Raw genomic sequence first — 13768 nt, forward strand, 5'->3', positions numbered from 1 at the left:
GGTGTATTTTAACTTGAGATACTGGTCATTCCTTTGTTTTATGGCTGTTATTGAGGAATTGTAGATTTCTAATGTGCAGGTTTTCAGTTGGCTAAACTGTGTCCAATGTCAGATGTGTCATTTTTTTCCCTATTTCATACAGAAAAAGGCTTTTAATTCAGTCTTTCCCAGAGCAGGAAGGCAGGCACAAGAGAGCAGCACAGGAGCTTTAGCCATGAGAGTGCTGTTGCGGCAGAGGGCACTGGCTGTGTGATTCTGATATGATTTATTCCTTCCCCCGAGGCTGCATGTGCAGGTTTCCAGGAGTGTTTTAGACGGAGGAATTGGAAGAAAAATAAGGAGGAAAAATATTTACACTGCTTTGCGGTGTTGTAATTCACATTGGGTTTTGCTTTGTTACCTGGCACAGAGCTGGAGCTTCTTGTGTCACTTTTGTTCATTCCTGTGCCTCTTGCCTGTTTCTGTGGTGTATTTTAACTTGAGATACTGGTCATTCCTTTGTTTTATGGCTGTTATTGAGGAATTGTAGATTTCTAATGTGCAGGTTTTCAGTTGGCTAAACTGTGTCCAATGTCAGATGTGTCATTTTTTTTCCCTATTTCATACAGAAAAAGGCTTTTAATTCAGTCTTTCCCAGAGCAGGAAGGCAGGCACAAGAGAGCAGCACAGGAGCTTTAGCCATGAGAGTGCTGTTGGGTATATTCATTTACCTATTCCAAACTCCAGTGTGTGATTTGCAGAGAATAAGAAGGACCCATCTCTGGGAGGAGCTGTGAACTGTGGTTTTTCCTTGCACTTGGCAGCAGCCAGTATTTCACTCCACAAATATTGGCTGAGCTTCCCCCTCTGCACACAGGGCGTGATGGCTGTGCCCACTCTGTGATGCCATCTGTCTGCTTCCCAGGTGTGGCATAAAGCAAATGTCCTGTGCAGCTGACCAAGCTGCTCTTTGGAGATCACAGCAGGAATTTCTGGTTTTATTCCCAGAGAAACAACAATGTCTGAGTTATTGTTGGGAAACATTTGGCTGGAGGGGTGTAAACTTCTAAAGAGAGCAGGATTTGGTTTGTTTGTCTATGTATATGTACAGGTAGCTTAAAGCTACAGATATATAACCCTATTCTTTATGTTGAGATTGTAATAAAAAAGAGACAAAAGTTAGATCCTCGCAGGTTGTTGGGTGTGATACATGTAGAATTGCAGCAGGACATTTTTTCAGGTGCAGGGGGACATGGAAAATGAGTTATCCAGGAAAAAAAGATAAAGAAATGAAAGAGTACTTGAGTGCATATTGGGTGTGTAATAAATATAAATATACTATATTAGAGAGGGGCAAAACCAGCTTGAGTCTTTGGAGAATGTAATGGAAAACCAACAGAAGAATTCAGGTCTTCCATAAGCTGAAGAGTTGTGGGCAAGGAAATTCCTTCTTGGCTTTCTTTTGGGGTGTAGGCCAGAGAATACAAAGGCTTGAGAATACACAAAATGAAGGACAATAAAGAAATGGAATAATTTGGGTTTTTTGGTCACTTCTCGTAGTTGGTTTTTTAATTTGAGTCTGTTTGCATGACTTCATTAATTTTTCAGCTTTAAATTTGGTGGTGCTTAGTGCAGCCAGGAAATACTTGTTTCTTCATTCCCCAAAAATCCTAAAGGACTGACTGGGGAACCTCACCCTTGCCTGGATTAGTCCATAGCTGCTGGATCTTTCCTAACACAAAGTGTGATTTTACTTCCTATAAAATGTGGGTTATTTGCCCCCCAATATAAAATATGTGCAGTTTGTAATACCTCTCAAAGCAAGAAGTTTGTGGTGTTGGTGTCCTGGAACAGAAAGCATAAACACAGAGGAAGCTGGAATTGATTTAGGTTTAATTACATCTCAGGAGTAAGTTTGTAAATTCCTTGCCTCTCTTCAAGTTTGTGATTTTGTAAGCCCAGGTGAGAGTGTGATCATCTCACTAATGTATTGCATTAAATGCAGTTTAAAATCTTAACATACGTCTCAATATATTTAAGATCCTGTATTTATAAGAAGAGACAATGCAAGACTTACTATTTTCCTTCATCATTTTCAGTCTCCTATAAAATGGGAATACTTATTGCAGTTCTTGGAGTCTGGTTCAGCTCTTCACTTGTAAAAGCAGATTCTAAGGCTGTGACAACATCTCTAACTACAAAGTGGTCTTCAACTCCTTTACTCCTTGAAACAAGGTAAGTGCATTGTGATTTCTTTTCATTGTCAAATCAGAATATGCTTAGAGGATAAAGTAAAGTGTTCTCTTTGTTATGTGGCACTTTGGTTGCTGGTCACTGACAACAGCAGTAATGTGGGAATGTGATCCCTGCTGAGCATGGGGAGATGGGAGGAGGATTTTGGAGGAGACAGTGGTTGTTTTGTGTGATAAATTCTCTCATTTTGCATTAGAACAAACATTAATGACCATAAACAATTACATAGTTGGTATTTTTTGCCTTATGAAGTTTTACTCAAAGCATTAGAGGAATTCAGCACGGTCTTGTAAGATTCTGTAGCTGAAGGTATTTTACTTCAGTGTTGTAGGTTTTGGTACACATCTGCTGCTCGTGTATATTTAGCTCAGTAAAGCTTGAGTTTAACTTTGTTCATGTGAGTTTTGCATTGATTAAAGTCAATTGCTTTGTTAAATATTGTGCAAGTCGCCCTGGGAACATTTCTGCTATGGTATTACAGACTTTATTTTTAAGGTGTTGTATGAAAAGAAAACAAAATGCTGTCTTTTCAGTGCTAGTCTGCTTAGTGATTTTGAAATCCCTCATTGTTTAATTTTGTAATGTTTTAGTTTGGAGATGTCAGTAGGACTTTTAGAATTTCAAGTTAGTGTGTGCTTAATTTTGTATCACTTAAGAGTATTGCCAAATGTGGAATTTTGTCTGTTTTACTGCAGTTGTTCCACATGAAAATAGTTGAGCATTGCTGGGTTTCATTCACATCAGCATGGCTTTCATTCAGAGGACAGGCGTGTCCTAGGTGAAATTACTTTTTTGTAGCCTTCTCTGGAGAAGCTGAAGAGTGAAAGTTCCTTAAGCAGTAAAATGCAAAGCACAGGTGTTAATGCCAGGATTTAAGTACCCTGAGACAATGTGACACTGCTAGGGAGAAATTCAACGTAAGGGAATGAGAAACACTAAGCAAATAAGCAAAATAAAGTGCCAAAGACTTGATCCATTGTAGTCAGAGGCTTTGGGTAGGGCAGGGTAGCTCACCTGGGATGAACTGCAGCATGATGCAGCACTGCAGTGTCCAATCACTCCTGCTGGTCACTGCACTGAGCCCAGCACTGCAATTTGTTACCCAGGGGTTCCAGCAACACTTGGATTGGATCACACAAGTTACTGTGGCACTGAGCAGGCTCCAAAATTCTGTTGTAGCATCCTTTAGCATAGCAAGTCTGTTACATGTGTGGCCATGATACAGTGTTTGTGCCTGGCAATGTTCAGAGGATGAATTTCATTATCTAGCCTTGTATGCTTTATAGATGGAAATTGTAACGTGGTTTGAAGCTGTGACTTCTCCTTTTGCTTGTTCAAGAACAAGCAAACAGAAAATCTCCACCAAAGCTCATAATTGCAATTTGTTTCAGCAAAATGAACAAAAATGTGTGTTTCTCATAAAAGAGAGATTGCAAAGAAATGCATTAGGGGGAGAGCTGCCAGGATGGACACTGCTGCCTGTTAGTGGCATTTGAAGGATCAGGAGGTGCCTTACAAGCTGCTTGCTGTACTGTGTGTTTGTGCTGGTCTGCAGTGATTATTTGTTTGGGTTTGTTTGGTTTTAGCTTTTTTGCAGTGCTTTTTCTAGTAGCACAGTTTGCTGATATAGGTGGTAGGTGCTAACTTTCTGTAAAGCATTACAGGGTATCAGATTTGTAACTTGAGAGAAAATTTGTAGATCTAACTCTTCTCATCTTACTTAGTGAATTTTTATCAGAAGAAGGTCAAGAAAAATTCTGGAATTTTGTTGAAGCCAGTGAGAATATTAAGACAGCTGAGCATGATGGTAAGTTTTTATAGTTTTTCTCAATGCTGACTGCTAGTTGAAAAACATAGCACAGTATTCTGTCTTCCATTATGTTAATCCTCATTTGACTTTCATAAAGTACTTATTTCAGTAATATTTTTTGCTATAATGTGCTCAAGGCTTTTGAATATCCATTTGACAAAAGCTGTAGTGGATGAGTCTGAAACATTTTGCTTGCCAGATTCTTTTTCAGCATGAAGTATGAAATATTTTAAATGCCTTTTCTGTGTGTTACTATTTCTCAGATGAAATAATATGGGAACTCTAAACTGTTTCCCTCCTCCCCTGCCCATGTTTACATCCTCAAGAATGTATTGAAGTGTACTCTCCTGGGTCTCTGTTGAAGTTCACTCTCATCCATCTGTAGAATTGGCTGTAATGAAATTGGAGGAGGAATGGTCATGTGCATACTCAGAAATCCTGTAATAGGTTTCTGTTGGTGTAAATCACACCAGGATGAGAAGCCTCTCTTCAATGAGATTATGGGATAGAAAGATAACTGCTTGTACTTTGATTTTGCAGGTAGTGATTATTCTTCTTACCAGGAAATGCTGAAAGTGGCCTGCCAGAGTCTGTCACCTTTGCAGCAGAATTTGTTGAAATTTTCCTTGTCTTTACGCTCCTACTCTGCAGCAGTTCAAGCTTTTCAACAGGTCAGTACAGGAAATGCTCAGGTGATGTGCAGAGCATTTTACCAAGGCTCAGGAAGGAGGGACCTGTGGAAGGAAACATTTGAGATATAAAAAACCTGAACTGATTAACTGCTCTGTCCCCCTGAGCTACAGAGTGGATGTGTATACAAATTTCATGAGGTGCTGAATTTTTGTCTAGAGTTAGACTAAAGAATTGGCATTTTGATATGTCTGCATATCTTCATGCCTGCTGCAGTAAGAATTGGTGCAAAGATTTTTGTGAGGACCATCTCTGTGGCTCCATTTGTACTTGGGATGCTGCTGCTGTTCCTGCTGCTCAGATGAACTTATAGATAGTAATCCATATATATATATCTATGTGTGTGTGTGTGTATATATATCTATAGAGAGAGAGAGAGTGATTAGAACTCATAAATAAAAGTTCATTGTGTTCTCTGTTCTTTTTTTAATATTTTAAATTATTTGGAAGTTGTCTCACATGAGGATGTGCTTTATTTAAGTAATACTGTATAAGGTCTTCCTTGTTCATGTGGATTCATTTTCTCGTTTGATATTTAACAAATACAGATTTTTGTTATGTCTAAGACAAAAAAACCCCCAAAAAACCTCAACCAAAACCCCTTGCTTTCTGTATCTGCAACTAACCTTACAGTTAATAGTAACAGACTGAAAAATAAGCAAAGGCTTAACTCTCCATCTTGCCATTTCACCTTGCATTTAAATTGTGTCATGAACGTAGAAGAAGTACAAGTTTGGAATGTAGGAAATAATAGTTTGCTGCACAGCTACACTGTTACAATTTTCACTTGTTCTAAGGGCAAACCTTCAACCTACATTATTATAAATGTTTTATACAGATAGCAGCTGATGAATCTCCACCAGAGGGCTGTACCCTGTTTTTTGTTGTGCATGGGGAGAAAACATGTGAATTTGACTCTCTTGGAAAACTTTTACAGGCAGCTTCAGACAGGTATTTGTTTAATTTCCTGTTACTGGATTAGCTCTTAAAATTAAACCTAACTTTAGACTTATTGCTGTGAAGAGGTTGCAATAAACTTTTTGTTTCTGTGTTCTTCAGTGCTGATTTCTGCTGTCCATTGTTGGCACTGGAGTGGCAGTCTCTTATTTGGTGTTAATTCAGATTGCAATGATGGTTTTCTTATCACTTGCTCTTTGATGATTCTGCTAGGAAGAGGAATGTGCACAGGAAAATTTGAAAACAAATTCTGGAAGTAGCTGGAAACTGTTGAAGGGCAGTAGGAATTCTCAGGGGTGTGTAAAACCTTCAGTAGGTAGGGAAAATAGGAGGAGCTGTGCTGCATATTCAAATGAGAGTTAATGTAACAAATTGTTTTATGAGTGGGTGAAAGCAAGCACAGTATTTCATTCTCTGTATAGTTTTCTCAGCATTGACAAAGAAAACCATTACCACACAATATATTTAAAATTTAGATTTCTCTACAAGAATAAAACTTGATTGTAACTGCTAATAACAAAAAGAAGGTATAAAATATAATACTTATTTTAAAAACCAAACAAGTAACAAACCAAAACCAACCAAATCCTTACATTTCAGATTGTTTTCATAATATTAAAACATTTTTGTTTTCAATACAATTTTTGTATCTTGGTTATTTGGTTCTTTTAAGAATACAGAGTTTTTTGTCAATGTGCAGGCATATGGCATCTACAGCTCACATGCTGTTCTTCTGACTTACTGGGAGTACTTTAAGTATTTATTGCACTTTAGACTAAATGTAAACAAAGAAGCTGAAAATAGACTTTTCATTCACTTTTTTGTTTGCATACTAAGCCAAGGACCAGGTTCAAATGAATTTGTGCCCTTGGCACATCTGTTCTATATCAGCCTTTTAAATTTTCCATACAGAATTTATGAATCACCATCAGGAGAGAAAGTTAATTGGAATTCTAAGGGAAGTAGTTTATTTTTAAAATTAGGATCATATTAGACTCCAAATAGCTCTTAGTCACTTGTTTCTTTTCATATGTTCATTTTTCACAAAGCTTTTGTCAACGTGCACCAGGTGCTGCCAGCCTTGATATAATATGTGGGAATAGCTCAACATATGTATTCAGTGAAAAATGAATAAACAGAAAAAAAAGTGCATTTTGCATTGAGTGAGGAAATGCTGTGGCTCACACTGTGACTCTTCACTGTTCCCTCTTAGGCCAAAGCCATTTCTGTTCAAGGGGGACCACAAGTACCCAGCAGCAAACCCTGAAAGTCCTGTGGTCATCCTTTATGCAGAGATTGGCTCAGAGGAGTTCTACAGGCACCACAGGAGGCTTGTTTCCAAGGCTGAGGCAGGAGAAATCACTTATGTGCTCAGACACTACATTGCTGTGAGTATATTTGTGCATTCTAACAGAGGTATTTGAAATTGAGTAACTGGCCTTGGTTTTCAAAAAGAAATCTGACCCAGATTTGTTCCCTTTAAATTGACTTTTGCCTACTCTCATTGTTAATTTACTTGGAATACTCAAAGTTTTATTTTTTTATTCCATGTAGCTGAGGAATACAGAATATTTTAAATCTCCTATAAGAGGGTAAGATTTTTTAATAGTAAGATTTTAAGTAAGATTGTTTGATTTCACAAATCCAGATTTAAATTCCAGATTAATTAGAGACTTTAGTGTAAAAAAAAGTGTTTCTCTACCCATATGAGAGCATGGGAAGTAGTCAGATCTTTCACAGTCAGGCCACTTAGTTACTTTAGTTACTTAATATAAAAAGCAAGGATTAACATTTAGGTAGCATTTTCAAAAGCAAGACATTGTTTCTGCAGTAATTTTTTTACAGAACCACTTACCATTTCTAGTGCAGTTTATCCTGGTGTCCATCTTCCTCCACTAAATTGTGCATAGCCACTGGATTAGTATTTAAAATTACATTTCAAAAGGTATGAAGAACTAGAGTTCTTTGATTTGATACTTGAATATTACTAAGTATTGCCAAAACCTGCAGTGTAGCAGTCAGGCTTGAATGTGGGGAAAAAAAGGCATTAGCTGATTAATTTCTAATATTATTTGTACTTTTAATAAAATAAAGTCATACATTGCATACACTCCTTTTGTAAAAGGAAGTAGTGTTGGGAGGAGTACTTACATTCAAAATTCAGTGTATTGCACTTTAGATTTTGGTACTGTTATGTGACTCCAATATACTTCAAAATATTTTTAGGAAGTGGTCATATTTCTCTCATTAAAGGCAGAACTAATTATGCACCTGTCTTTTGTCATTATTTTATTCCTAGTCATTCTTTGTGGTAGCTTTTCAGTGAATGTTTCATTTTTGAACTTTGAGCTGAAGTCCTTTCCACCCTCTGTCTGATTTGATAACAGGACTCTGTCTCCCTCGGCTTTGCTCACACACTGAATCCTGAAAACACTGCTTTGTGTTCCTCTTTACTTTGTGGATTTTGATGGTTTTTTGGTTCATAGACATAATTCTTGCTTGGTGAACTTCAAGAAGCGTGTCGAAAACCAGTAGGAAATAAAATTATTAGAGTACGTTTCTGCAGAGTCACTCACAGTGTTTATTTCTCTCTACCATTATGTCTGAAATCCCAGACTGAGATTTCTCAGCTTTGGGAAGAGGTAGTTTTTCTTTTTTGGATCAAACAAAGATGACAATATCACACTGTTGGCTTTTCCTTACAGAATCCCAGCAAGGAGAAGGTCTACCTCTCTGGCTATGGTGTAGAACTGGCTATTAAAAGTACAGAATATAAGGCCAAGGATGATACCCAGGTGAAAGGTGAATTTTTATTTTAAGTATTTTAATGTGATCATTTTAATTTTGCCAAGGTAATTTTATACTTGTTTTGCTATGAGTGTCTGAATTGCAGATATTTTTCTTTCCTTACCTCTGAAATCCCTTTTGGGAGCTTGTTCCTTATGAAACAGATCTTTGAACAGATCTTTGCCATGGCACTTCCACATTTCTGAAATCCTGGAGTAGATCTTAGTAATGGCACTACTAATGCAAATAATTTTTTACCAGCTACTCTGCAGCCATCCTCAGAGCAGACTGTGTTCCCTGTTCCTCGTGGTGTTTTTTTTTTTTGTTTTTTTTGTTTTTTTGGTACGGGGGGAGGGAAAGACAGAATTCTCAGAATTCTGCACTTTTTTTTGTTTTCCTGCTTTTATGGAGCACTGATCTCTCTTCTACAAACTCCCATGCATCTGCCAAAATTATTTTGATAGTGTAATCTTTGTGTGTACTTTTTCTTTACGTGTGCACATACACACACAAACCCCAGATTTTCCTGCTTTTCTGTTTGGGAATAGCTTGGTGCTAGTGGTGTTCTCTGTGTGTTTATAGGCACAGATGTGAATGCTACAGTCATAGATGAAAATGACCCTATTGATGAAGTGCAAGGATTTCTGTTTGGAAAACTAAGGTAAAACCCATTTGGACTTCGTCATATCAAAAAACTTGTTGCAGAAATGCTGATCTTTTGCTTTATTACTACTTTTTACATGTCTGAGTTTCCTGTGTGTGGTAGCAGCATACTTTTTAATTTCTTTAAATTAGCAGCAGACTTTCTGATAGGAAACTACAGGAGTTGTTTGACCCTTGTATCCTTTTAGGCAGCTGTATCCTGACTTGTCAGAAGAGCTGAAAGAGCTCAGAAAACACCTCGTGGAAAGTACCAATGAAATGGCACCTTTGAAAGTATGGCAGCTCCAAGGTAATCTGGATAAAGGCTTTCAGTTATGGTCTGAAACAATGTAAATGTAAATATGTCAATGTAAATATGTTTTCTGGTGTTTTACACTATTGAGGTTGTTAGTGGTTGTGTACAGCTGACAGAGTTTGGCTGTAAATTCCTGCACTCAGTCTCACTTGGAAAATACTTGGTTTTTAAAGTACCTTTTCCTGTTGAAATAGCTTTTGGCATTGTTTCATGGGACTTCTGACATGAAGATTGTTTTCTGTATTGTGAAGTACAGTAAGCTACTTGCTCTTAAACTGACTGCTTGTATGGGCTGCTGAGTGCAGAAAAGAAAGGAATGCAAAGTTTCTTTCCATGATCACACTTCTGATATGAAATCTCGAGATTTCTCAAGACCACAGGAAAACTATTTCAAAGTCAATTACATGCTGCTTTGGCCTCATTCCCTTAAAACATCTATAAAAACCTGTGAAAAACCTTTTCATCCTCTCAAAAAGACTAATTCAAAAGGCTGAATATATGTTGTAGCCACAGGGAATCTACCTATATCAGTGGAAGGGCAGATCCTTCCAGCTCAGCCAAAGAAAAGGAGAAACTGAAACAACCTGTAGGGAGCACACATTGCTTCACTTGGAGAGGGTTACTTACTTCAAGGCAACACACAGAAGTTGAATACAAAGAAGATGAGTTTAAAAGTATCTATAGGTGCTCATAGAAAGTGAATTTCCTTAGGTAACATGCAAAAAAAGTTGCAAGATAAAGTTAAGATGTCTCTGCATTGCCTTGTTTTCAGTTTTGAGTTGTTGACCTCTGTTTTTCACTTCTAAGATCTGAGTTTTCAAACTGCTGCTCGCATTTTGACTGCTCCCCCTGTGGATGCCCTGATGGTCATGAAAGATCTTAGTCAGAACTTTCCTACAAAGGCCAGGTAACTTTCATTTTTACTCCTAGAAAATTTTATTACTCTCCTTTTCCTGAGCAGGACCTGAGACAAGCAGCATTGGTTGGGTTAATTCTGACTTGCATTTAGCTGGAAGCAAACACTGGGGGATGTTTATGCTGGGAAGTTCTTCAGCCTACTGTTACAAAGAGGATTTTATGGTGTTTTTCTTGGATGGCAGCTGATGTGGCCTGGTAGAAAGTTTGCCAGAATTGCCCATGCTGTTTTATTGTGAAATGCATCTAAAGCTATTACATAAAGTCATCGAGAATTTAATGGCTGGGTTTTCTGTTTAATGATCTTAACATTTATTTGTTCACAGGGTCCCACTCTTCTTCTGGGGTCTACATTGCCAAACAACCCAGTCAGTCTCATGTCAGGGCTGGTGTGCAATTCCACTGGTTTTTGCACTTTGTCAGTGACTGTCTTTAACAAATTCAAATCAGTTTCAAAAAACTCAGTATGACCTAGCATGGCCAGCCAGCCTAGAGATATATTTCCCTTGATAAATTTCATTGTCTGGACTGTGGAGATGATATCACAGAACCTTTTTGAGTAGGTGGGAGATACACCTGAGATGAATGCAAAAATACACTGATTTCTGGTTTTATTTCCCATTACCTGATGTTAAGTTGTTATTTAGGGCTTCTTAAGGCAGGCATTGCATCTCACTGTGTTTTCAGGCTGATCTGTGGGCTCTGCTCACCCCTCTGATGATGGATCCAAAGTAAGGAAAGGAATGGGAGCCCACCATGAGCAGTGAAATCCCCTGTTTTCTGTTGTCAGCCTCCATCTTTACATTTTTGGCAGCTGCACACTTTTATTATGGTTAATGTGAAATTAGACACTGAGAGTTGGCATGTGGTTAACATTTCTATGCTGCTGGATTATACAGTTTAAAAAAATGCTGCATCCTACTATTTATGATGTCACCAAGTGCAACTGCTTCTTGCTGCACCTCTTTATACTAGAAAGTTAATTATTTTCATATGTAACGTACAAAAGATAGGATAAGTAGATATCTATCCAGCAGATAAAAAGAAAGAAGATTCATAGCATGATGTTTTTATTTTTGTAGAGCCATAACAAAAACAGTTGTTTCTTCGGAACTCAGAGCAGAAATTGAAGAGAACCAAAAGGTAATGTGTCCAAAAAGTAACACAGTGCCTTTGCACTTAGGTTTGCATGTTGCTCAAGATAATGACCCAGTATTTTCACACACAGTTTTGTAGTATGCATCTGGGAAGTGAAGAAGTGGTGGATTTTCAAACATGGATAAGGAACATAATTAGACTTCTTTGGTCAAATATGAAAATACTGCTCTGGTTAGAAATTTATTGCTTGAAAAGCCAGCTATATTAAGCATCTTCCTACAGTTTTATCAATGCAGAAGAAAATTAGTTCTCCTTATACAGTTTGAGATAATGTTTAGATATCTGTGTACATCAGTGATCACTAGGAAGTCACAGAAGAAATTCAAAACCTGCTGTGGCTTTAGAATGTTTCGTTCTGTGTGGAGGAAATGTTTTCAATGTTGGTGCTTAGTGAACGGATAAAATTTACCAGCTAAGTCTAGATGTGCTTTGAAACAGAATCATAAAACTCCCCAGGTCACGAAGGGCCTCTGGAGGTCACTGAGTAGGGTCTGTGTCTGCAGAAGTTTTTCAGACAGCTCAGCTGTGTCCTGGCATTAGCAAAGCACTGAAAAAACCAACAGCCACCTGGGGATTTTGTACAGAAATTTGTGCAACTAAAATATGCCAGGTAGTGTGGTTTGGATAGAGTGCAAAACAAAAGTTTAAGATAGTAATGAAAAAAAGTCAAACAGCAGCCTTTGCTGTTTGAGCTACATTGCTCTGTTCACACATTTCAGTCTTATTGGTATGATTAGAAAAAAGACAGTGCATGTTAAGTACACACACACATTGTTTAGAAATCTAATACATGATATTTGGTGAGTCTAGTAGTAAATGCAGAGCTACAAGTCCCCTGAGGTTCCTGTTCTGAGAGAGAAATGCCTTGTTGTTCAATAGTGATGAAATCAGAGGTGAAGGGATGGGCTTGACATTCTTGTCCCATGTGGTTCTGGAAGGGATGAAGTACAGGATGCAAGTCCAAGCTAAAGGTACCTGGTGGCCTTTCTGTTGTGTGTTAGACCAGGTTCTGGTCCCCAAGTAAACCCATGATTTTGTGGATTCATTTTTATTCAGAGGATACCTGGGCTGCTACAACCAGACCAGGCTGTATCTAACTGTGCCCTTCAGAGCTGTTCTTTGCACTACTCACTTGTGTGGGTGTTATTTGATAGTTAGGTTCACTGCTACTGTTACATTTGTTTACAATGTAATTATCCACAGAAAGATACAATGTAACACTCAGCTTTTTTTTTTGGGAGCCTTATTAATTTAATAAAAAATGTAAATTTTTTCTGATCAGAAGCTACTTTCCTGTTCTTGGTACTTCATGGGTACTTCTGCTATTCCTCTGTTTGCTTTGCTCACAGTCTTCATGATGGTTGTGTTGCAAAATATCCAAACACAATGTTTCTCCTTCAGTGTTCATCATGCCTCTAAATAGAAATTTGTAACTGGTATTGCAAGACAAGACCTATTGGAAAAAAACCAACATTAAACTCTGTAATATTGTTTTCTGTGCAGAGCACTCTTCTAATGGCTTTCTAATTCTTTTCAGTATTTCAAGGGAACATTAGGATTGCAACCAGGAGATTCTGCCCTATTCATCAATGGACTACTTATTGACCTAGACACTCAGGATATATTTAGGTAGGAATGTTTTATTTTTAACAATAATTTCATCCTGTTTAGAAACTTGCATCTTTCTTATGCATGACTGATAAAGTTTTGAACCTTCTTCATAATCTAGACTAGGTTTAATTGTTAAGTACTGTAAAAAGAAAATCATGGTTCCTTGTCTTATTCAAAGTGCCTTTCCAACAAAACAAATCTAATGTGGAAAGTGGAATACTCTGAAGATTGGAATGAGAAGTCACCTTTGTGCTGTTCTTTTGACCTGTGCTGTGACTAGCAAGATTTTGTTTTCTCAGCTGTCAGCATACAGATTTATTCTGAAGACAGCAGACTGATTCTCAAAGGATAAACCACTGTAAATTTTTCATTTGGAAACCACCCTATACCTTTGTCAAGATGTGTTTCAATAATACATAAGTGTATATATATATATAATGGATTAGTTATCCTGATTTAATGTTGCTTTTCCTACTTATACAATATTAATTGAATAGATTCAAGTTTCTTAGGACAGTAAGAAATAGGTGATAAGTAAGAGCTAATGCCTGGACACAACAGGCTTGTTGATACCTTTCATCTGTTAACTTAGGGTAAGAGTAAGTTATTTTCAACTTAAATAAATGTGTGCATATATATATAACAGATTA

General features: G+C 37.5%; 1 protein-coding gene across 2 annotated transcripts in view; it reads left to right on the forward strand.

Moving 5' to 3' along the window:
• The first annotated feature begins 2081 nt into the window (after positions 1 to 2081).
• The window catches only part of UGGT1 (UDP-glucose glycoprotein glucosyltransferase 1), a 37881-nt gene continuing 26194 nt past the window's right edge, over positions 2082 to 13768 (forward strand). For both annotated transcript variants that reach the window (XM_039728053.1, XM_039728054.1), the window contains exons 1-11: positions 2082 to 2214; positions 3957 to 4039; positions 4583 to 4713; positions 5571 to 5683; positions 6903 to 7077; positions 8395 to 8491; positions 9059 to 9137; positions 9328 to 9428; positions 10242 to 10341; positions 11432 to 11492; positions 13045 to 13136. In XM_039728053.1, coding sequence (XP_039583987.1) covers positions 2090 to 2214; positions 3957 to 4039; positions 4583 to 4713; positions 5571 to 5683; positions 6903 to 7077; positions 8395 to 8491; positions 9059 to 9137; positions 9328 to 9428; positions 10242 to 10341; positions 11432 to 11492; positions 13045 to 13136 — 1157 coding nt within the window. In that variant the 5' untranslated portion in view covers positions 2082 to 2089. The remainder of the gene's footprint in view (positions 2215 to 3956; positions 4040 to 4582; positions 4714 to 5570; positions 5684 to 6902; positions 7078 to 8394; positions 8492 to 9058; positions 9138 to 9327; positions 9429 to 10241; positions 10342 to 11431; positions 11493 to 13044; positions 13137 to 13768) is intronic.

Source organism: Passer montanus, unplaced genomic scaffold (genome assembly GCF_014805655.1).
Source record: "Passer montanus isolate IOZ18808 unplaced genomic scaffold, ASM1480565v1 scaffold63, whole genome shotgun sequence".
Taxonomy (NCBI): Eukaryota; Metazoa; Chordata; class Aves; order Passeriformes; family Passeridae; genus Passer; species Passer montanus.